At 40.2% G+C, this 24,764-nt stretch overlaps 2 protein-coding genes across 3 annotated transcripts in view; one reads left to right on the top strand and one right to left on the bottom strand.

Moving 5' to 3' along the window:
- Window positions 1-5,403, top strand: part of wtip (WT1 interacting protein) — a 39,306-nt gene extending 33,903 nt beyond the window's left edge. The window contains exons 4-8 of one of the 2 annotated variants that reach the window (XM_058387930.1): window positions 775-837; window positions 1,072-1,202; window positions 1,837-1,888; window positions 2,000-2,068; window positions 3,488-5,403. In XM_058387930.1, the coding sequence (XP_058243913.1) occupies window positions 775-837; window positions 1,072-1,202; window positions 1,837-1,888; window positions 2,000-2,068; window positions 3,488-3,640 (468 nt within the window). In that variant the 3' untranslated portion in view covers window positions 3,641-5,403. The remainder of the gene's footprint in view (window positions 1-774; window positions 838-1,071; window positions 1,203-1,836; window positions 1,889-1,999; window positions 2,069-3,487) is intronic. The other variant, XM_058387929.1, reaches the window with a different exon arrangement.
- Window positions 5,404-14,830: 9,427 nt separating this feature from the next.
- The window catches only part of gpib (glucose-6-phosphate isomerase b), a 13,509-nt gene continuing 3,575 nt past the window's right edge, over window positions 14,831-24,764 (bottom strand). Inside the window, exons 6-18 of the mRNA XM_058387123.1 lie at window positions 24,738-24,764; window positions 23,968-24,039; window positions 23,766-23,810; window positions 23,624-23,677; window positions 22,907-22,967; window positions 22,782-22,825; window positions 22,481-22,633; window positions 20,755-20,884; window positions 20,155-20,231; window positions 19,933-20,061; window positions 17,962-18,037; window positions 17,147-17,213; window positions 14,831-15,276 (exon numbers count right to left, since the gene is read on the bottom strand). The exon at window positions 24,738-24,764 is cut by the window's right edge and continues 120 nt beyond it. Coding sequence (XP_058243106.1) covers window positions 15,153-15,276; window positions 17,147-17,213; window positions 17,962-18,037; window positions 19,933-20,061; window positions 20,155-20,231; window positions 20,755-20,884; window positions 22,481-22,633; window positions 22,782-22,825; window positions 22,907-22,967; window positions 23,624-23,677; window positions 23,766-23,810; window positions 23,968-24,039; window positions 24,738-24,764 — 1,059 coding nt within the window. The 3' untranslated portion in view covers window positions 14,831-15,152. The remainder of the gene's footprint in view (window positions 15,277-17,146; window positions 17,214-17,961; window positions 18,038-19,932; window positions 20,062-20,154; window positions 20,232-20,754; window positions 20,885-22,480; window positions 22,634-22,781; window positions 22,826-22,906; window positions 22,968-23,623; window positions 23,678-23,765; window positions 23,811-23,967; window positions 24,040-24,737) is intronic.

Here is a 24,764-nt window from a genome sequence, read left to right as displayed (position 1 = left end):
AGCTCGGATCACACGGTCCAGCCTTCGCTTCTCACATGCATCAATGAGCCTTGACTGCCCATGACCCTGTCTCCGGTTCACCACTGTTCCTTCCTTGGACCACTTTTGATAGATACTGACCACTGCACAACCCACAAGAGCTGCAGTTTTGGAGATGCTCTGATCCAATGGTCTATCCGCCATCACAATTTGGCCCTTCGTCAATCTCGCTCAAATCCTTACGCTTGTCCATTTTTCCTGCTTCTGACACATCAACTTTGAGGACAAAATGTTCACATTCTGCCTAATATATCCCACCCACTAACAGGTGCCATGATGAGGAGATCATCAGCATTATTCACTTCAGCTGTCGGTGGTCATAATGTTATGCCTGATCGGTGTATTTATATTAATTTGTATTAATCCCTACTACCATTAAAAATTATTTTTAATTATTGCAAATAAACAGATATTATTCGTAACTGGACATAAAAGGCAGCCGGGAACTTCTGATTTTCATCAACACAAAACTTTCAGCATGAAAGTAAATAGAAGGCTATTTCTATTAAAGCTTGATGATAGACATTCCATATATTTTATTATATAAAATAAAATGTGTGTGATGAATCACAGGCTTCCTGTCACAATGGTGAAAAACCAGAAAAAAATCCAATTACATTGACGTCCTTAATATCCAGGACTCGTCACAACAATCCGAGTACACTGTTTTCGTGTGTGTGTATGCGTGTGTGTGAGCTGTGGTATTAATTAAGGTGTAATTGTGTGTGTTTTCAGTATTCAGGCTTCCAGCAGACGGCAGAGAAATGCTTCGTGTGTGGACACCTCATCATGGAGATGGTATGCTTTTTCCCGTTTAATGATCAGAATTCAGAGTTTTTCAGCCTGCGAAATAATTAACGGCCATGTCTTGGCAAACGCACACACACACACACACACACACTACAACTAGAGCTTTCTTACTATGATGTCACGAAGGATTTTTTAATTTGAATAAATTCACAGTAAATCTAGAAAGCAGTGAATGATGGTTTGTATGTTTGTATTAATTTGATTGTGTGTGTGTGTGTGTAGATCCTCCAGGCTCTAGGGAAGTCGTACCACCCGGGTTGTTTCCGTTGTGTCGTGTGTAAGGAAGGACTAGACGGAGTCCCCTTTACCGTCGACGTGGAGAATAACATCTACTGTGTTAAAGACTATCACACGTAAGTCCTTCATCATCTTCATCAGTAAGAGCTTCAGAGTCTCGGTCAGAGTCGTGATATCGGACATCAGCTCGTGATCCCTTCAGCTTGTCTGCTTTAAACCGTTGCACCGTTTCTGATCGGTGTATCTTCCACACCCTTTCTCGAACACACATCAGTTAAATTTTAATAAACACAGACGCAGCGATGTTTGTGCAGTAATTTTGGATTAGAGCTGCTTTAAATTACCCTGTAGAGCAAGTCAGTTGTGTTAAAGACTCCCACTGGTAATTACACATATCACAGGGAAGATTCACAGGGAACTAAATCCGAGATTGCTTTCTAATTAAGTTCCTGTTGTTCTTGCACCGTCTACTTTTATTTCTAGACCCCCTGCCTGTCTGCATTAGGAATAAAACAAAACCCTTAGGGGCATGCACTTTTAGGAAAATTATCAACACCAGGGTGCGTCGTGGCCCCCGTGAGTTTTAATAACAACACATCCTGATGGGTTTTATTCCTCTTGTACCTCAGCAGCTACGGTTTCTCCATGTATATTTACTTATCATTTCTATTTATTCAGTTCTGTTTTCATTTCTTGAGTGTTTTAGAACGTGATGGCTTGAAAAAGCTCTAAACTTTCTGCTCTTTACAGAGTCTTTGCTCCAAAATGTGCGTCGTGTGGTCAACCCATCCTCCCAGCTGAGGTAAGGGCTCTCATCTCATCACACACTCCCTCTCTTCATACCCAGATCTGCATTAGTCATAATTTAGTCACTCTAAATGTGTGTGTGTGTGTGTGTGTGTGTTTCTCTCAGGGTTCAGAGGAGACCATACGGGTCGTGTCCATGGATAAAGACTACCATGTAGAGTGTTATCACTGTGAGGTAAGAGGACGTGTGTGTGTGTGTGTGTGTGTGTGTGGTTTGAAGTCAGGACTGTGTTTTTAAAAAGCATAAAAAAGGCAGGTTTGAATACACAGAGTGACGAAGAGAGAGAGAGAGAGAGAGAGAGAGAGAGAAAGTGTGTGTGTGTGTGTGCATAAACACAACGTAAATCATTCACCACATTCCAGTTTGTTAAACTTTGCTAAATTGTGTAGAACAGAACCCTGTATCAGTGTATTAAACACTTCCATGCTAACAACAGCCTTGTTTTGATGGCTAAGGTATGAATTTCTCTGTTTCTTCATTTAAAAAAAAAAAAAAGTCTGCTTCTTATCTGTGCTAAATCTGTCTGCTCTGATCATGAGCATTATTTTAGCTTTATTTGATGTTGTCTAGATGAAATGCTGGGAATTGTATTTCTCCGAGTAGCATATCAGCGAGCATATCTCGTAGCTTCACGCATCTCCGCCGCGCTCAGGGTGAAGCTTTAGATTTAGCTACAGTTTGATTCCTGCTTGTCGTGACATGTCGCTCGATCGCTAGGCTTTTCATTTGCATAAAATTAAAACCCGCTTTATCATAGCCACTGGGTGACACACTTTTTCCCGTGCCAGTAAACTTAAAGCCTCGAGTCACTGTCAGTAATCGACATGTCATAAAAATGATGGATTTAAGACTCAGGTGTGAGCTAGACTGTCGCAGGTGTGCATTAATGCACTGATCTGATCTCTGTTGAAACAGCTTGCATGGAGGGTTGTATGGGGAGTGGTGCTGGCTTAGTGGTTAAGGTGTTTCGACTGATCGGAAGGGTGTGAGTTCGAGTCCCAGGTCCACCAAGCTACCACTACTGGGCCTCTGAGCAAGGCCCTTAAGCTCAAATATATAAAATGAGATAAAAATGTAAGTCGCTCTGGATAAGGGGGTCTGTGAAATGTATGGAAGGTATAAGTGTTGATATGATGATATTTTATTTAAGGAGATGTTTATTTAGCATTTTTGGAAGGAGTCTCCAGTGTCAGTGCTGTGGAACACTGTAATGATAAAATTACAAGCACAAAAATAAATAAATAAATAAATTTATTTCCTGGACATTCCCCATTCAACATTAGGCATGCAATGTAGCAATAAACAGATAAAAAGTATCTCTTTTATTTATAAATAGTGAAATTGCAGTGTACCACTCACACTAATGCCGTAAAGGGAACGTAATCCCACAGGGACGCATCACATCACCACTGTCGTTGATTATCGTCGTATAACAGCGCACCTCTGTGTGTGTTACTCCATACTTATTCTTCTTTTCCTAATATTTTTCATGTTGCATAATAATGCACACTCTGATTAGAAACCTGAAGGACTAAAGTCATTGCTATGACAACAGCTGAACTCATCTCTGTGTGGGTGTGTCTTTGATTTCAGGACTGTGGCCTTCAGCTGACTGATGAAGAAGGCCACCGCTGTTACCCTTTGGAGGGTCACCTGCTGTGCCACGCCTGCCACCTGCACCGGTTAAAAGCTTCCGGTCCGTCTCAGCCACCGACCAGCTATCCGCTTCACGTCACCGAGCTGTGAACACACAGACACACAGACCTGACAGAGCCACGACAGAGCCACAAAGAGAGATGTGTGTGATGTTCGTTGCTGCTTCACACACCATCCACACCATCCTTCACTGATACGAGGCAGAAAACGGACTCTCTCTCTCTCTTTCTGTCTCTCTCTCCCTCTCTCTATCTCTTTTTCAGTCTCTTTCTGTCTGTCTGTCTCTCTCTCTCCTTCTCTCACTCTCTGTCTCTCTCTCTCTCTCTCTCTCTTTCTGTCTCTCTCTCTCTCTCTCTCTCTCTCTCCTTTCTTTCTGTCAATCTCTCTTTATCTTTCTCTCTCTCTCTCTCTCTCTCCCCCTCCCTCCCTCTGCAGCTGGACCCTGGAACGATGTCACAGACTCGAACTTTGACCTCCCGCGGTCCCAAACACTTTACAGGACACAACCAGCATATACAGCTACATTCCGAGAAAGGAAAAGCCTTATAAGTGGCCTTTCACTGAAAATCTCGCACTTAACGTTTTGTTGTTGTTGTTGTTGTTTATTTCTTTCCACTCATTGCCTTGAAGTTGCACCATTAATATCTGTATGTCATTTTTGTATTCATATAAACGGTATGTGATCGGATGAGCTTACTGGTAAGGAATTCGGATCCTTACAATGTACTCACACACACACACACACATAGAGAGACATTTCAATTTGTGTGTCAACCTGAGCAGCCACACTCACAAACTGACACACACATACCGCCTTAACATATCATATTTAACCCTATTGATATCCAGAGACATTTTCTTTACACGAATGTAGTGTCATTTCTGAGCTCCGACACGGTGTACACAGTGTTTTCCCGACACTGGATTGTCTGGGAGGACACACGCGCTTGGAGATGTGATACAGCTGTTGTGATGGAAGAGAGGATCGCTCTTCGGACGTGTTTTGTTTTTCTGCTGAAGCTCAGAGGTGCTGGTTTCACCTGAGCTGAACAAGATGGATGTGTGTATGCGAACATTCCTAGTATGCATCAGTGGCAAGGCCGCTCCTTATGTGGCTGTTTGCTTGGCCTTGACTGTGCGTGTGTGTGTGTGCGTGTGTGTTAGAGTTAAAATGCAAGCGCAACCTAATGACAAACCAGCATAGTCTTCTTGTCATGGTTGTGTTTGTGTGTGTGTGTGTGTTTGTGTGTGTGTATCACAGGCATACAGGAGACCTGCTGTAACGCTACCGTGTGGACACAGGCAGGCCAAAATCAATCCTGTCTCCGACATCATGGTTTTTAACACACACACTTCCTCTGGAGCGAACGATTCCATGCAAAAATGCACAGACTTTCTTTATCACACAAAAAAAAGACCAATTTTTTTCCCCCTCAGATCATTCCCAGAAAGGTTGCTTTACCCTTCACAAAACCGCATATTATTTCCTCTCCACGATGTCTTAATACACTTAATACAAAAAAAAAGTACTACTATTTGATAGACCACAGATAGATTCCCTGTAAATAAACACCGCTAGCTTTTCTTCTGTCTCTGCCTCTATCCGACACGGCGGTGAGCCGTAGCTTCGTTTTCTCTCTCGAGTGTAGTTCTCAGAATGCGTCTCTCACCTTCTGCTTTTTTGTATCATTCGATGTTTTTGGATTTCTTTAGATATTTCATAAATAAATAAATAAAAAAAAGGAAAGTAGATTTATTTATCTAAACACGAAAAAAAAGGTTTAAAGTTATTTAATGTTATAAGAAGTCGGGACATATCATTTAACCGTAGATGAGATAATCTGCTTTTTCAATAAAGTGGTTTTGTAGTTAATGAATGCTGTGTGGTTTGTTATTGTAACAGAGTCTCTGATCAATATCGCATCAGAATTCCGTTCCTTTCCCATTCTATCACAATCCATCCATCCATCCATTGTCTATACCTGCTTTATTTCTAATTAGGGTCATGGGGATCTGCTGGAGCCTATCCCAGCACACATTGGGCGAAAGGCAGGGGTACACCCTGGACAGGTCACCAGTCCATCACACATATAGACAGACAACCACACACACTCACACTCACTCCTATGGGCAATTTAGAATCACCAATCAACCTACATGTTTTTGGACTGTGGGAGGAAACCGGAGGAAACCCACACAGGCACGGGGAGAACATGCAAACTCCACACAGAAAGGCCCCCACCTGTTCGAACCTGGGATTCAAACCCAGGACCTTCTTGCTGTGAGGCAACCGTGCTAACCACTAAACCTATCACAATCCAATCCTGTCTAAATAAATTTGGACTAATCCCCAAAACTCTGGATTATAATCATGACGTGGGGGGTGTTTTAAAAAACCCTAAGAATGCTAGCACACATACAGTCATGCCACTACCAATGGCAGTCTATGCTTTAGCCCCCTCTAGAGGCCTGGATGTGCCAAAACTACACTTTTATATATCAATCTTATTCTACTGAAGAAATGAAGTCACGTGATCTCTTACATGATGGTTTCTAAAGCATTAGAAATAGTTTATTAACAGATTTCAGATTATAAGAAGCATCCGTCAGACGAGTCTCTGTGAATGCTGCTATGCAGCTCATTAACATTCAGTATTTTGGAGACTTTTATTTATTTAGTATTTGTAGAAAGGAGTCTCCAGTGTCAGCATTTTCTAAGAAGGAGAGGACTTTCTGGTTGCTTGGTAACATGACATGCAGCTTTTTTTTGAACAATTACAGTGAAAATACAACTGTTTATAGATTTTATAGGCATTACAGTTACTACTGTTTTCTGGACAGCATTATATGTAACTATACGCTGATGATAACTAGTCATTATAATGTAGTTTGTTAGTTAAAGACCAGATAATGGAGTTATCCTGTTTTGTCTTGTTCATGTGGAATATTGAAGGTCTTTGTCATGTCTCACTCCACAGTGGAGTTTAACATGAAGCTAATCACTCAGGGCTTTAAGAATTTGTAGTGTTTCATAAGTATTTCTGTTCTTATCTAGACGACTAGAGACGATATATTTATAGAAAAGTTCCAAAAATTGTCCATAGGAGGTGTCCATAATTATCTAAAATCTGAAGGTGTTTATCTTCAACCACTAAAATTCTGTGTCCAACAGAGGGAAAGCCAACAGAGTCCTGACTCATTTTAGCCAGAACATCATTCATTTCTTTATACTGAGTGTAAATGTCCCATAAGGCAGAACTAAACGTCAGTGTACTGGTATAAAGGGTTGATAAAGGGTTGATTGTAAACGTATGCAATTTGCTGAGGTATAAGAAGGAAAAGCTCTTGGGGTTGTGCAGTTATATGGTGTAACAGTAATAATTATTCTCCTATAACAGTATACTCCCTGTGAAGGTCATGATTTAAGTTATTATAGCACCGTTATGAATTAAATCATTTTCCTATGAGAAGTCCCTAAAAGCCCAGTGAGATCAGAATGTTTACTCAGCGGTGTTATTGCTCCATATCACAGTGTGCGCTATTACGGGCTCTAATCGTTGCCCTGCACGCAAACAAACCCCTTTCCTCCAGCACCGTCCCATAGGGAGGCAGAGATAACTGATAGCCCTGCCCTCACGCCAGATAAAAAAACCATCCCTATGGATTTAGCTACACCAAAATGACCCGTTGGAATGGCCTCAGCTCGAACCCTGTGGTTCCAGAAATTCAAGGCCGAATTAAACCGGACTTGTCCTTGAACAATCGAGTCCCAGCAGATGGACGAGAAGCGAATGAGGATCAGTGGTCCATAGAAATAAACGTCGAAATTCTGCCACGGAAAGGGGATTATAAACAATTTAGATTAAGGAGATTAAGACTTGGTATGGAGGAAACGGGGAAGTCATAATGAGGTGAGAGTGAGGTGTAGTAAAGAACTTACAACAAAAAGTCCAAAAGGTTGAGAACTTCCTCAGTGCGCTCCTTATTCCAAAACATATTCAAAACTGGATGCATTTTAATTCAGGTCTCCGTATTAACCCTTTATACCAGTACACTGGCTGTCCATTCTGCCTTATGGGACATTTTCAATCAGTATAAAGAGATGAATGATGTTCTGGATGTGAATCTGATATAAAATGAGTCTGTTAGCTTTCAGTGTGAGACGTGTGTTTTTCCCTCTGTTTGATAACCTTACACAGAATTTTAGTGGTTGTAGATAAACACCTTCACATTTTAGATAATTATGAACAAGCACTTGGAGCCTCTCAGAGAGCAGAAATGGGAGAAATTCCATTTTTGGCCGCCGGTCAAAAGAGTTAAATTGAGTCTGGATATCCTGTTCACTCACCATTTATTTCCATGTACTATGTGCCAGTAACAACATCTTACATCTCAATCCAGGACAGCCCAATAATCATTTCCTTAGACATCATCGGTCACTTTGAAGACCTTCAGCACTTGTCCTTCAGAAGACTTGGACTCACCTTCAAACCCAGTTCCTCTGTATTCACCACAGAAATGGAGTTCCCTTCTCAGCAGGATGTTTTTTTTCTGCCAAAAAACCACCCAGCTGGCGACGACAATCCTGGGCGATACTAGCCGGCGAAGTGACGTTGACCTTGACGTAACTTGCGTTACCACGCAGGCCGTGGGAACTGGAAGCAGAGCTTCGCTCAGCGTAATGATCTCGGATAGATCTCAGTGCCAGAACTGGGCAGTGTACGATTCTGTAATGTGGTGGTGAGTCTGAGAACAAGGCCTCGGGCAGTTTATGAGAAATGATTTCAGGGTGCAAGTTGTTTGGATGACTTGCATCATTATAAAAATTGTTTGTTTTGTTTGTTTGTCAGGCTGGGATGAATGATTAATGATTGCCGAAAGAATGTAATGAGAAAAATGGCACAGAAATAAAATCTCATTATTTCCCAGTGTATTTCAAATATAGTTGATGAGCCAGGACGAGTTGGAGGCTTGAAGTTTGCTTGTGGACTGGTTTTCATGATGATAATAAGAAAAGGAAGCTTATTGCTACCAGGTTAATGTCATCCAAACTGCAGGCCAAAAAAACCCCAAAGCTTTTTCTTTGGAAGGCAATTTCATAATCCTGCTGAAAGATCCAGCTTAGGCTGCCTGAAAACTGGTGGACCATCGTGGCCATCTGGTAGATTATTTATTACAGCTTTGTTATTCCTTGTCTGAGATGCTATGATATTTTCTTAGTGATAGCTAGTGTATGATGTAGCCTTAGTAACAGTAATTCGGAAAACATTACCAGCTGGCAGCGACGGTCTTCCAGTTTGACCAGCTTGTGCTTGTAGTTGGTCAGAACATCCTGGAATTTAGAGATTCCTGAATAGTAATAGATTCAGTTGTATTTGTATATTGCTTTTAACAAAAGAAAAAAAATTATATTGATTCCTAATGAACAAGACTGAAGCAAAGGTGGTGAGGAAAAACTCCCTGAGATGATACGAGAGGAACCAGCGAGCCTCATCCTCATCTGGGTGACATCGGATTTTTAAAATGGAGAAATGATTTATTTATTTAATTATCTTTCAAGATGTCTTTGCTGTACAGAATTTTTTGTGCACATTACTCTGTATAAGCTACAGATGGATCAGAGCATCTCCAAAACTGCAGCTCTTGTGGGGTGTTCCCGGTCTGCAGTGGTCAGTATCTATCAAAAGTGGTCCACGGAAGGAACAGTGGTGAACCGGCAACAGGGTCATGGGTGACCAAGGTAGTGGTAACAAGGTAACACCCATTGGTATTGGTGACCAAGGTATTAGACAATATTAGACAGGTGGTCATAATGTTACGCCTAGGCAGTGTATAGTCAAGTGGAATTGTGTAATTAGGAGCTTGTGAGCAACTTAAAAATCAGCATAATTTCTGACCTCATTATAGATTTAACTCTAATTCCTTCCTGGAGCAGCGTGGCAGAGGCAAGATTTGAATACACAACGTCAAGTGTCCAGTCCACTGAGCTACCATTAACCCTCACCAGAAAATAGAAAAAAACGAATATACAAATAAATAGCTCTCCAAGTTATTTTTCAGTCTGAGAGTGAGATTTCTGTACAGAGTAACTGTACAAACAATATTACAGGATCGGCAGGTGTACATTAGACGTGTGTGTGTGTATAAAAACGTATATTTATAAATACATGGTAGTGTGTGTGTATAAATATATATGCAGTGAGACTAGGTAAAAAGTGTGGCATAGGGTCCATCATCTTGAAGACTGAACACGGCTTGACTGATAAAAACATCCAATCTTGTTATTTTTGGTGTCGGCATATGACTCAGCAAAGTGATCCAATTTTGCGGTATTGTAGACGACGTCTGCGATTCTTCTCATTCATTTCTTTTACAAAAGATATGACAGACACCTTCCACATTCCGGTTCTTAAGAACAGTCCAGAAGGTACCTTATGTCCTGTTCTTTCTTTTCTTTTTTTAATTTTTTTATAATGAAGATGTCTGTTTTCCCACTGAGAGTGTCAAAGGCACGTGTACTGATCTGTAAAAAAAACTCACTGGTCTTTTTCAGTCAGCTTTCCAACCCAAGTTATCCCTTTTATTCCGAAAGGTTATACGGAGCAGTTATTGTATGGGTTCAAGTTGCCATGGTGACCAGCACCGAGATATTAGCCATAAGCTAATGCGTTCTTTTTTTTTTTTTTTTTTTTTTACTGTTTTTAACATGACCTCGTTCACTTTCCTCTCACGGTCTGGATGCGTGTAAGGCTTTTGTCCCTGAGTGGTCGTAGTGGGAAGTGAATTTAATAAGAACTCGCTCGACCTTGGCGGCAAGAACAAAAAAGCAAAGATATTTTTGTACAAGCTGTGTTTCCTTTTCCTTTGGATTAAAGTACACCGAGCGTGCTAATGAGCCGGGTTGCTAACTAGCTAACAAGAAAGCAACTTTAATTAAAAGCTGTTAATGATTCGTGAGTTTTAAATCAGATGATATAAGAAAAAAATATGAAGAATTTAGCTCCATTTTACAGCTTAAAATTATGAGACTGCTGACAGCCTTTTTGTTTTTATCACAGTTGTTTTTTTTTTCTCTCCTTTTCTCCTTTTAAATGGAAATATTTTGCTAAAACTAAACTGAGGAATTGTTTGAAAACTCAGCAAAGAAGGATTTCATGCTGAATTTAGTGTAGGAATTCATTCGCACCTAGCAGTTAAGGTAACGTTAGCGGATGTTAGCATTGATGATGGGTAGCTAATTCACATCAGGCTTCAATTATTTCCTACTTACAACAAAGCTGTTCATTTTTTTGCTAAGGAAAAAAAGCTGAAGGAAATTTCTGGTTATTTTACTAGCTGTGTGAGTTAATAGTCATAGAATGAAGAGTGTTTTTGTTTGTTTTGTTAGTCGATGTTAGCGGTCGATATGAAGCCACGTGATCTTGAAGTTAAACTCCACTGTTTGTTTCGAGAGTCTGTCAGATTAGCGTTAGCTTACAAAGCATTTCTGCTCACCGCGTTTCCAGTGAGAGTGGCTGTAAAGAGCCACCAGTCTTTAACAATGAGCTCTGTTCGTAGTGAAATGCTAACCACACACAAATGCACTTCCCCTGCGGATTACAACATTTCTTCCTTCAATCCCTACCCCATTGTTTCATCTGTTCTTCTCTTTCATCCACGGGAGAGCTATAAAAGCTGAGGTAAGTGTTTTTATTTTATTCAGAACTGTACCACAAAGGGATGCTGTGAAAGTGATTAGTGTTCGATCTCGCCAGTCTCGTTGCTGTTATTGTAGTGGAAGTGCAAAGGAGTGTGAGAAGAGTCAATTGCGTCATCTTGCAGTGGTTTCTCGAGTGCAGTTCACCTCAAGTTCATCTCAACTCTTGTTTTATTTAAAGATCTGTCAAAGTCTGATCTTCACAGCACGTGTTTGTGGAGCGAATAAGCAGATTTCTGAGGATCTCAGAGGAAAACCTTCTCTAAAAAGTTTGGACTACACCCATCACCATTTAGACAGATTGTGGAGGAAATGGAGACCACCGTTACCCTCCTGGACTGTTGGGAACATTAGACCATTTTCCGCAATAAATCAATAACCATGTATAATATTGTTTGTCGTAATTGCTTAATTAGGGTCTCTGTCTCTGTTTCTAAGACCGTCAAAATCTGATGATATGTTTTGGTCAAATATACAAGATTGTGGAGGGAATGGAGACCACTGTTACCCTTCTGGACTGTTGGTAACAATGTGCAAGGTCACGAAGGAACCCTGAGGAAACTTCTAATTAAATAAGGCGTCTTTCACATTGGCTAATGCTTATGTTTATGAGTCCACCATTAGGAGAACACTGAAGAGCATGGCTGCAAGAGGAAAGCCACTCCTTTCTAATAAAATAACATTGCTGCTTGTTTGCAGATTGCTAAAAATCACATGGACGAGCCAGAAGGCTATCGGAAAAAATATTTTGTGGACAAATGAGAACAAAATGTGAAGCATGTTTGGAGACAAGAAAGCATTGCATTCCAGGATAAGAACCTGTGAAACATGGTGGTGGTAGTATCATGGCTTGGGCCTGTGTTTTTCTGTATCTGGCTTGCTATCGATGATGGAACAATGAATTGTAAATGATACCAGTGAATTCTAAAGGATAATATCAATACATCTGTGTATGTACTGAATCTCAAGAAACAGTAGATCATGAAGTTTTCATGAAGCCTTACAATGCGATCCACCAAAAATGGTTAAAGAAGAAGTTAACATTTTGGAAGTTTTGACCATAATCCAATAGATATGATGTGGAAGGACCTGAAGCAAGTTTGGTGGAAACCCACCAAGCATCTCTGAGTTAAAGTTGTTTTCTATTGAGAAATGGGCTAAAATTCCTCCAAGTGGATATACAGGACAGCTCAACCCTCACCAGAAATGTTTACTTGCAGGTATTGCTGCACAGATATGTAACATTAGAGCATTTTCCGCAATAAATCAACGACCATGTATAAGTTTGTTGCTTAATTGTGGTCTCTTTCTCTGTTTTTAAGACTTGTGTGGAAATCTGATGATGTTTTTTGGTCAAATATACAAAATTCGAAATATAAACACACTTTCAAGCACCGCCACACATAAACCTATACCGGTATCAATACTTCATCTTTTCGGTGGTTCTATCAAAATCAGTTCAGAACAAAATCAAACTAATATGCTCTTGAACTGAGCAGGGGAGAGAAAAACAGAGCTCTGTTAGGCTGGAAGTAAAAAAGACTTGTTGCCAGGCAACAGGCTCCCTAAACCGATCTCTCAATCTCTGTCTGCTTCAGGATAAAAAAGAAAAAAAACAACAACAATGTATTATGGCTGCTATTAGTCTCACTTTATGGCTTTATCTATCCGTCTACAGTCATGACAGTCGCTAGACACTATTATAACTGCAGTTAGTTCTTTGTATCGAGTCGTACAGTATCCACCCCTTTTCATATTTTGATTGAGTGAAAGGAATTTATCTGGGAACATTATGTTTTCCAGATGCGCTTGGTATTGATTTCCCTCTCTCTCCCTCTCTCTGAGGAAGCCCTGTCACATAGAATAGCTTGGGATTTGAGAAAAACAGAAAAGAGCTGACCTTCGACCTTATGTTCCATAGTGGAAGTGCTGGGAAATCAGCAAGAGGCTATCCAGAAAAAAAATAAAACAACATGGTGACACCTGGTGGTCAAAAGTGGAAACTCATATCACATTACTGTAATGCAGGAGACCTTGGGTTTTATGCACAAAAAAAGCCATATGAAGTAAACCTCATGTTTGACTGGAATGAAAGCCTGCAGTAGTGGCTATTCGTGAATAAAGCCTGAAGTCTGCTGTATAAGAGCGCTACACAACACTATGTTGCCAAAAGTATTGGGACACCCCTCCAAATCATTGAGTTCAGGTGTTGTTTTTCAGGGGTTGGACTCGGCCCCTTAGTTCCAGTGAAAGGAACTCTTAATGCTTCAGCTTCATACCAAGACATTTTGGACAATTTCATGCTCCCAACTTTGTGGGAACAGTTTGGGGATGACCCCTTCCTGTTCCAACATCAGGGCCTGACCTCACAAATGTGCTTCTAGAAGAATGGTCCAAAATTCCCATAATCACACTCCTAAACCTTGTGGAAAGCCTTCCCAGAAGAGTTGAAGCTGTTATAGCTGCAAAGGGCAGGACAACTCCACATTACATTCATGTGCATGTAAAAGCAGACGTCCCAGTTTTGGTCTGGCTCGCAGTCTCCTCTCTAATTCATCCCAAAGGTGTTCTCTCAGGTTGAGTTCAGGACTCTGTGAAGTTCCTCCACACCAAACTCACTCATCCATGTCTTTATGGACCTTGCTTTGTGCACTGGTCTGCAGTCATGTTGGAACAGGAAGGGGTCATCCCCAAACTGTTCCCACAAAGTTGTGAGCATGAAATTGTCCAAAATGTCTTGGTATGAAGCTGAAGCATTAAGAGTTCCTTTCACTGGAACTAAGGGGCCGAGCCCAACCCCTGAAAGACAACACCTGAATTCAGTGATTTGGAGGGGTGTCCCAAAACTTTTAGCAATATAGTGTAATTCATTTAACATAAAAACAGCTCCGTTGTCAGTGGTGTGGTGTAAGATGGAGAATTTTTATATTGGTTTGCAGCATTTACTACAACAGCGTGCTGGACACAGATGACCTGATCCTGATCTGTAGATTGTTTCAGACTGCATATCAGTGTCGGATCAGAAGCTTTATATCAGAGGTGTAACTGAGTGCAACTGCTCCAAATACTCTGTAATAATAATCTGTAATAGAATAATCTGGACCCTACAACTACGGAAAATAAAACATGCAGCCTTTTCGATACGGTTTATAAATTCCTCAACCTCAACGTCATGGTAATGCACATGCTCTTAGTTTGTCCTCTGAGCTTTATATCTGATCAGAAGAGAGAGAGAAAACACACGTTTTCACTCAGACAGATCTATTTAAAATTCCCCCAATTCACTCTTCCTCCAGCCTCCAAATGCCAATTTAACCCCTATGCTCATAAATAAATTAGAAGCAAATCAGATCTTATATTATCAGAATACTGGTTTGCAATTTATTGCCCCAGATTGCACCATTTCTGGGTGAGTTCAGCTCCTAAAATCTAAATAAAATAAATTATGGTAAATAAATATTATATTAAATAAGATAGAGGGACCTTTTCTAGCATCGTGGAGAACCTTCTAGAAGAGTCGCTCTGTAAATGTGGATGAAGATCTGATGTAAATCAGACAAATAAATAAACAGGACAAGTTTAGATACACAGTCATGCTTAGGTGATGTAATAGTTTTAATTGATCGCTTGATTGGGAAATTTTTGAACTGGTAATACTTAGCTGATCATTTTGAACAGGAAGTTGTGTTATTATAATGCATGTAGGATTCCAGTTTCAAACCCAGACCATGTTTTTAAACATTCAAGCTCAGTGGTTTTATACAGCTCATGATGGAAGCTTCTAGAAATCCCAGGCGGTTGTAGGGCAGGCAGGGGGCCTGTGAAGTATGTTTGTGGGATGTGTGTGTGTGTGTGTGTGTCTGTGTGTGTTTGTGTGTGTGTGTGTGTGTCTGTGTGTGTGTGTGTTCAAGCAAAGTTCTTCTTGATGAAATTGATGAGGCCATTCGTAGAGGAGTCATGGGAGCTGACCTCAGCCGTGTCCTGCAGCTCAGGCTCGATCTTCTTGGCCAGCTGTTTCCCAAGTTCCACACTACACACAGAAATGGAGCAGAGTATAAAGACCCGACAACGTGTGTGTGTGTGTCTGTGAGAGAGAGAGACAACTAGTCTGTGTGTGTGTATGAGTGTGTTCCATCATACACACAGAAATAGAGCAGAGCACGAAGACCAGACAACTTGTGTGTGTGTACCTGTGTATGTGTGTATCTGTGTATGTGTGTGTGTGTGTGAGTGTCTGTGTGTGTGCGTGTGCGTGTGTGTATGAGTGTGTTTCATGCTATACACAGAAATGGAGCACAGCATACAGACCAGACAACCAGTGTGTGTGTGTGTGTGTCTGTGTGTGTATGTGTGTGTGTGTTCCACGCTACACACAGAAATAGAGCAGAGCACGAAGACCAGACAACTAGTGTGTGTGTGTGTGTGTGTGTGTGTGTGTTATTTTCTGACAAATTTGATAATTTTTTTACATTACATATATTTTTCCCACATCATGATTTCTGTAGTTTACCTGTAATTTCAGGGTGAGACCTTTTAGAAAATATCTATATATTTTTGCATGCGCTCACATAACTCACACTATCAGGATTAGTCATATATATGTGATTTTTTTGCGGTGATCGCTGACTTCTGATGTTTTTTTTCTTGTTTTCAGCATTTTCTGTTATTTTATATCTTTCATACACAACACTATATACACTATATTGCCAAAAGTTTTGAGACGTCTGCCTTTACATTCACATGAGCTTTAATGACATCCCTAATCTTCTTCCGTAGGGTTCAATATGGAGTTAGCCCACCCTTTACATCTATAACAGCTTCAACTCTTCTGGAAAGGCTTTCCACAAGGTCTAGAAGCACATTTGTGAGGTCAGGCACTGATGTTGGACGAGAAGGTCTGGCTCGCAGTCTCCAGTCTAATTCATCCCAAAGGTGTTCTATCAGGTTGAGGTCAGGACTCTGAAGTTCCTCCACACCAAACTCACTCATCCATGTCTTTATGGACCTTGCTTTGTGCACTGGTCTGCAGTCATGTTGAAACAGGAAGGGGTCATCCCCAAACTGTTCCCCTAAAGTTGGGAGCATGAAATTGTCTGCATGCCTAGATGCTTGATTTTATACACCTGTGGTCATGGAAGTTTTTAAAACCCCTAAATTCAGTGATTTGGAGGGGTGTCCCAAAACTTTTGGCAATGCAGTGTATATTTTAACAAGCAACTCACCCAGTTTGATGTGATACAAATGATGTGTGTTTGGAATTTTTGCTAAATTAGAGGCTGTAATTTCCTTTATGGTCTATTCCAAAAATAAAACACACACACACACACACAAGTTCGGATTTACAGTTTTAGATTTAAGTTTTAGATCTCTTGTCTGTAATTTAATTCTGTGAAAATTAAAATAAATTTAAAATAATATTGGCATCTGATCAGATACACAGAATCACTATCAGTAAAAAAAATCAGATCAATAATAATTAAAAAAAAAAATTAATTAAATGGAAATGATTATTTTTGGACTTGGTTGTTTACATATAAAGAGACATGACTGGATTTTATGTTGGAATTTATTTTTATTTTATTTAAACTATTTATACTTTATACTATCTGTGTGAAAGAGTAAACAAGTCTGCAGTTTTGTGTACGTCATTGTCTTTTTTTTCTCCGTGGTTTCAATTAAAATCAATATCACTTTATAAAGCTTAGCATTTAAAAAAAGTCTAATAGCAAAGAAATAATACTAAAAAAGTTCATAGTAACTAATAGTAAAGAAAAACTGGTATAAATCTCTAGCATAAAACAAATGCTTTATTAAAAACACACTCATGTTGGCTATAAAGCCTGTAGAGTGTGTGTGTGTGTGTGTGTGTGTGTGTTATACTGTTATACCGTTATACTCACCCCCACTGGTCAAAGCTGTTGATCTCCCACATGACCCCCTGGATGAAGATCTTGTGTTCATACATTGCTGCAAGAACCAATCAAAAATTCATGTTTCATCCATTCAATGCTGTCAGAATATTTTCTTTATTTATTCAGTCCAAATCTCTGAACACACTATAATGTATTCTGAAGACCTGAGTGGTGTGCTGCAGGTGCGAGACAATGTGGTCTGTCTAAAACTAGCACTAACGCTAGACCTCATGCTTAATGTTACCACTGATTTCATGAAATCTCTTAATATTATGTTTGAGATTTTCACACATCGCAGCTTTGATAGCAGAATGCACTGTGAGGACAAGCACTGAGTTAGCATGTATGATTGCTATAAAGTCATGTTTGTAGGGGTTATGATTAGCATACAAACAGCAGGATTTCTTCATAGCTAGCAGCCTATTCACCTGCTGTAGAAAAGTAAAGAACTACCTTTATGCAGTATTTATTTCTTCATTTTCTAAGGGGAAAGCTCAACCCCAAACCTTGATCTCACTGTCTCACTGCTGTAAACATTCTGATGCTAATGGATTATTAATTAGCTTAAGCATGTATGTATGTATGTGAGATCAGGGCTAAACTACAGTCAGAGCAGATATCTAAAACATGCCTAATCATCCATCCATCCATTGTCTATACCCGCTTTATTCCTAATTAGGGTCACGAGGATCTGCTGAAGCCTATCCCAGCACACATTGGGCGAAAGGTAGGGGTACACCCTGGCAGGTCATGCCTAATCATTTTGTTGTAAAACGTGAATAGAGGACTGTTAAGGATCTCACCGATAAGAACTCCCAGGGTGAACGGTGTCAGCTTTTTGAAGATGATAGAGTTTGTTGGTTTGTTTCCTTGGAATACCTTTAAAACAGACAGACGTTTGATATGCAGTGAAGCAGCGAAAGCTCAAACATGGAGCCTAACTGCAGCATAATATACATATTTCGATCTCTAGCTCAGTATCAAAATCACATATGATGGAGAGTAAATCAGTAGATAGAACTAATTTATTTATTATTATTATTATTTTTAAATATATGGGTTTTTTTTGTATATGAGCAGTTTGGTACGATTTATATTGTAGTATTTAATTTAAGTAAAGTAGTTATCTTTACTGTCCATCTATACCATCCGTTTATCTGTCCATCCATCCATCCATTTCTGCTCTCTGTTCATCCACCTTTCTATCACTATCATGTATTCCTGCCATCCATTCATCTACCATTTTCTTCCTACCGTCTTTCGCTGCCACCCATTCTTCTATAACTACCGTCTACCTCTATCCACTGATGTATCCATATATCCTTGCCATCCATTCATCTATCCATCTATCTCTACCATCTATTTATCTATCCATATATCCTTGCCATCCATTCATATATCCATCTATCCTTACCATCTATCCATTGTACCATCAATCTCTACCATCCATCTATCCCTTCCATCAATTTTTCCCATCCATTCATCTATCCATCTATCTCTATCATCTATCCATTTATATCTACCATATATTCATCTATCATCATCTATATCTATCATCCATTCATCTATCCATCTGTCTCTACTATCCATCCATCTATGCATCAATCCTTGCCATCCATTCATCTATCCATCTATCTCTACCATCCATTCATCTATCCATCTATCCTTGCCATCCATTCATCTATCAATTTATCCTTACCATCAGTCTCTACAATCCATCTAGCTATTCATCTTTCCTTGCCATCCATTCATCTACCCATCTATGCTTGCCATACATTCTTCCATTCCTACCATCAATCTTTATCATTCATCAATCTATCCATCCATAATATCCATCTATACCATCCATCCCTCTATCACTACCATTCATTCATTTATCCATCTATCCCTACCATCCATTCATCTGCATCTATCTTTACCATCTATTTATCTATCCATATATCCTTGCAATCCATTCATATATCCAACTATCCTTGCCATCTATCCATTGTACCATCAATCTCTACCATCCATCCATCCATCCATCCATCCCTCCATCCCTCAATCCATCATCCCTCCATCCATCCATCCATCCATCACTACCATCCATTTATCAATCCTTCTATCCCTACCATCAATGTCTACCATCCATCCATCACTACTATCCATTTCTACCATCCATTTATCAGTCCTTCTATCCCTTCCATCAATGTCTACCATCCATCCATCCATCCATTCATCCATTCCTCTATGTCAGACCAACCACAACAGCTCAAAGTAAGTCACATTCCTATTTAAACAACAAGGTCTAATACAGAATCCTGTCCCAGAGAGCCACCAAACTGCATTCTGAGTATTCCCCGATATAACATGACTCAATTCATCTCATCAGCTAATGATATTCATGAATTGAATTATCTTAATAAAAGCTTATTATGTGTTTCTATCAATTGTTTGTTTGATTTCAGCAGAACAATCAACTCCTGTTAAGCTGAATACTGTGAAGCGACGTGACAAGATAATGTGCTGGAACAGAGACTGAATAAAACCCCACACATCTTAATAATAGCTTTTGTTACCATGGTGACAGTGACAGCCATTACACTGTCAGTAACCAGACTGAATTATTGATATCATGAATTAATCATTGATAAGTTTACATTTTTTAAAATTGTAAATGAAAATCTCTACTTCACTTGTAGAGAGCAGTTCAAGCTCCACCACTAGGGGGCGTGATAAACATCCCCACATCACTAGGAGGCAGTGTATACTGATCTTTACAGATATTCTCTTACTTTATGGGGAAGGATCTTCTCCAGTTTCTCTCCACTCATTCCACCAGCCTCTAGCTCCTTCTTCGCCTCCTCTGTCGTCTTTCCTTTCATCAGAGCTTCGGTTTGGGCCAGGAAGTTAGCAATCAGGATCTACACCCACCCACACACACACACACACACACAATCAGATGTGAACTAATATACTGTACACGTATAACAATCCTATTTTCTCTTTAATTGTACCTTATGGTGCACGTTGTTTCTGATTGGATGCTGAGTCTGAGCAGGGATAAGGAAATCAGCAGGGACCATACGGGTTCCTACAGAGAAGACAGAAGGATGAAACATTTGTACACACACACACACATGTCCGGACAAATATAGCAAAAGACTGAGCAAAGCTTTTTTTCTGCTGGAAGAGATTTAGAGATTTAGAGATTTAGAGATTAGGATTCTGTTTGCACAGAGAAACTCCAAAATAGCTGAAGCTTGTGTCTGATGATCTGTTTTCTGCCTTCACTTGCCTTCACCTTAAAATATTCTAACCTTGAAGTTCTCAAGTCATGGATTAGTTAAACAGTTTTACATTTTTTTTTCTACATTTGGTATTTTGTGATACCAAGGTCAGAACACGAGTCTGCAGCAGCTATAAATATATGTATGAAGTCTGAGTCAGTAATAACACTGAGTTTTGTTTAGGGCAAATTCGGTTAACGGCTGTCTCTTATCTCTCGAGGGTTTAGGGGCTTTGCAGGAAAAGTTATACAGAACAGAGTTTCAGAAACAAGACTCGTGTACACACGTCGACGGAGAAAGTAGCACCGTGTATCTCGCAGATGTCACCTTGGTGAATAAGCTGGTAGAAGGCGTGTTGTCCGTTCGTTCCAGGCTCCCCCCATACGATGGGTCCTGTATGGTAGTTTACACGTGTGCCGTGGTTGGTGATGTACTTCCCATTCGACTCCATGTCACCCTGAACAGAGAAGGAAATGTCCACACTACATTATATACTAGTATATAAACTCTATCCCTCTCTGTTACCTGTTCATCTATCCCTACCATCTATTCATCTACCCATCCATTTATCTACCTATCTATCCCTACCAGATGAAGTACATCTCTCCCTACCACCTATCTCTACCATCCATTCATCCGCCCATCTCTCCCTACCATCTATATCTGCCATCCATTCATCTACCCATTTATTCCTACCATCCATCTCTGCCATTCATTCATCTACCCATCTCTCCCTACCATCCATCTCTGCCATTCATTCATCTACCCATCTCTCCCTACCATCCATTCATCTACCCATCTCGACCTACCATATATCTCTGCCATCCATTCTTTTACCCAGCTATCCTTTCCCATCCATTTATCTACCCATCTCTCCCTACCATCCATCTCTTCAATCCGTTCATCTACCCATTTCTCCCTACCATCCATTCATCTACCCATCTCTACCTACCATATATCTCTGCCATCCATTCATCTTCCCAGCTATCCCTACCATCCATTCTTTTACCCAGCTATCCTTTCCCATCCATTCATCTACCCATCTCTCCCTACCATCCATCTCTGCCATCTGTTCAACTACCCATCTATCCCTACCACCCATCGCTGTTATTTGTTTATCCACCCATTTATCCCTACCATCCATTAATCTACCAATCGATTCCTACCATCCATTCTTCTATAACATCTCTACCATCCATTCATCTATCCATCTATAACTGCCATCTATTCACCTATCCCTTCCATCAGTCTCTACAATCTGTTTATGTATTCATCTTTCTCTGCCATCCATTCATCCATCTCTATCATCAATCTCTAGCATCCATTAATCCATCCACCCATCCATCCACCTTTCCATACATTCATCCAACTACCCATCCATACCTAACATCCATCTATACCATCCATCCAACCCTTTATCCCTACCATCCATCTCAATCATCCATTCATTTATCCCTACCATCAATTCATCCATCCCACTGTCTATCTATCTATCTATCTATCTATCTATCTATCTATCTATCTATCTATCTATCTATCTATCTATCTATCTATCTATCCATCCATGTCTACCATTAATCCTACCATCCATGAATACTATCAATCCATAACTTCTATGTATCATCCCATCCCTACCAATTATCCCTTCAATCCATCCATCCATCCATCCATCCCAATCTACCACCCATTTATTTTTCCTGTCCATCCCTACCATCTATCCATTTATACCAACTCTATTAACCATCCATATCTACTATCCATTCATTCCTACCATGTATCATTCCATTCATAGCATCTATCTATCCATCCATCCATATCTACTATCCATTCATTCCTAACATGTATCATTCAATCCCTAGCATCTGTAAGTCTATCCATTTCTACTATCCATTCATTCCTACCATATATCTTTCCATCCCTAGCATCTATCTAGCCATGCAAATCTACTATCCATGTATTTCATTTAAACCTATAGTCCAACCCTCTAATCCATCCATCCATCCATCCATTTCTTAAATAGCTTTTTTTTTCCAAAAACTAGTCAGAAATCCACCTGCTGGAAGTAGGCAGCGAAGCGGTGCATGTACTGGTCGTAGGGCAGCAGACAGTGAGTCTCTGCCTGGAAGAAGTTGATGTACCAGATACCCAGCATGGCCAGTAGAACTGGTGCATTCTGGTCCAGCGGAGCTGTGCGGAAGTGAGTGTCCTACAAAATGTATACAGTGTAATATATTGTACATTCCCACTCATTCCTTATTTCTCTTCTTCACTTTTCATTAACTTGTCAAGAATACTTGGCTATCGGATCCACTGAATGTTATTTTACTTTTATTGATAAAGGAATAAGGACTTACCATACAGTGAGCTCCTGCTAGGAGCTTTTCAAAGTTCTCAAAGCCTAAGATAGAAAAAAATAGAAAGTAAAAAGTTGGAGTTTGATAAATGAAAAATATTTCAGACAGTAACTGTTGTGACTTACCGATATGCAAAGCGATGGATAGCCCGATCGCAGACCATAAGGAGTAGCGTCCTCCAACCCACTGGAAGGCAGATGACCTCGTTAAAAACAATGATAAACTCCACTGTTCTGCATTTCAGAGGTTTCTCATTTTTTCCCAGCTTCCACCTACGCTACTGTTCGTTCGTCCTGATCCTACATAAATAAACACATTGCATAAACTAAACTTTTAGTCACCGAAGATTTTTACATTTTTCCACATAAAGTTGATCAGCAGTGACATTAAAGTGATGAGGATGACATAGCTAACATCTAAGACAAGCTTATTCTTCAAGCTTGCTTTGAAAGCCTACCATGTATAAGTGTAGCTTAAATATATTAGTTTCATTTTGCTGTTCTTTTTGAGCTGAGCTTTCAGACCGGACACATCCACACAGCTGAGACCTTGCACTTCAAATATCAACACTGTACTGTACCTAAAACCAGCCTGCCGACCTTTGGCGTGACCCAGTGGTGGAGTGACCTCTGTTTAAGATAAGGTCGCGCTTTATTTATAACATGGGCCAGAGCCGTTAGGAGAGATTCCGATTACCGCGCAGCTGCCAGTGTGCGGATCTAGACGCCTACTTCACAGGTCAAACGATCATGCTAATAATAGCCTTTGCATGCGCCTCTTTCAGTAAGGCAAGCTCAAACACTCTACATAGTGATAGGGCATCATCACACACACACACTTACATCCCAGAACTCAAACATGTTCTCCGTGTCAATGCCGAAGTCCTTGACTTTGGCCTGGAGGACAAAAAGACAAAGGTTAGACACTGAGACCAGACGAACAGACTGCATTTAAAGGCTGAATACTGAGTGTGAGTCAGTGTACCTCATTGGTAGACAGGGCTACAAAGTGCTTAGCAACAGCAGATTTCTGAAAGGGAAAATGTACACTGGGTTAAATCAGAATCGGTTTCTTCTGGTTAAATCTGCTTATAAATTGGATTCAGATGATCCACAAAGTGCACTCAGAGGCCACAAGTAATGAGGCTCCAAATTCATAGCAAGATTCCCCATGAGTCAAGACTCACATCTTTGGCAGCCTGCAGGAACCACTCCTTGGCCGACTCAGCGTTGGTGATGGTCTCTTGAGTGGTGAAGGTCTGAAATGGACAGAAGACTCTTTAGGAAAATTATTTAAATTGATTATTTCTCTCTGAAATAAGGAATCAAACAATCTGGGATTAGTGTAATAGGAACATACTCAACAATCAGAGAATCCTGAAGTGTTGTATTGATTTTATTATTTATTTAAAGAATAACATACTACTTTTCATCCATTTAGTGCTTGCCTATGAAGCAGTATCACTTACGATCTGATTGCTACAAACAGTCCGGGCCTCCTCTCCTTTTTTTCCATAGTGAGGTTAAAAACTCACTTATCAAGAACTTTAAAGGCACCTTGAAGACCACGTGTATCAATGAGCCTTGGACGCCCATGACCCTGTCGCCGGTTCACCACTGTTCCTTCATTGGACCACTGTTGATAGATACTGATACTGATAGATACTGACCACTTCAGACCGGGAATACCCCACAAGAGCTGCAGTTTTGGAGATGCTCTGATCCAGTGGTCTAGCCATCACAATTTGGTCTTTCGTCAAACTCGCTCAAATCTTTACACTTGCCCATTGTTCCTGCTTCTAACATCAACTCTGAGGACAAAATGTTGACTTGCTGCCTAATATATCCCACCCACTAACAGGTACCATGATGAGGAGATCATCAGTGTTATTCACTTTACTTCACCAACTTATTAACCCCTGTTTAATCCGAGAAGTTCGATCCTAAATGATGATACCTTTGAGGCGATGATGAAGAGCGTGGT

Source organism: Hemibagrus wyckioides, linkage group LG04 (assembly GCF_019097595.1).
Source record: "Hemibagrus wyckioides isolate EC202008001 linkage group LG04, SWU_Hwy_1.0, whole genome shotgun sequence".
NCBI lineage: Eukaryota > Metazoa > Chordata > Actinopteri > Siluriformes > Bagridae > Hemibagrus > Hemibagrus wyckioides.
This window is presented reverse-complemented; position numbering and strand designations above follow the sequence as displayed.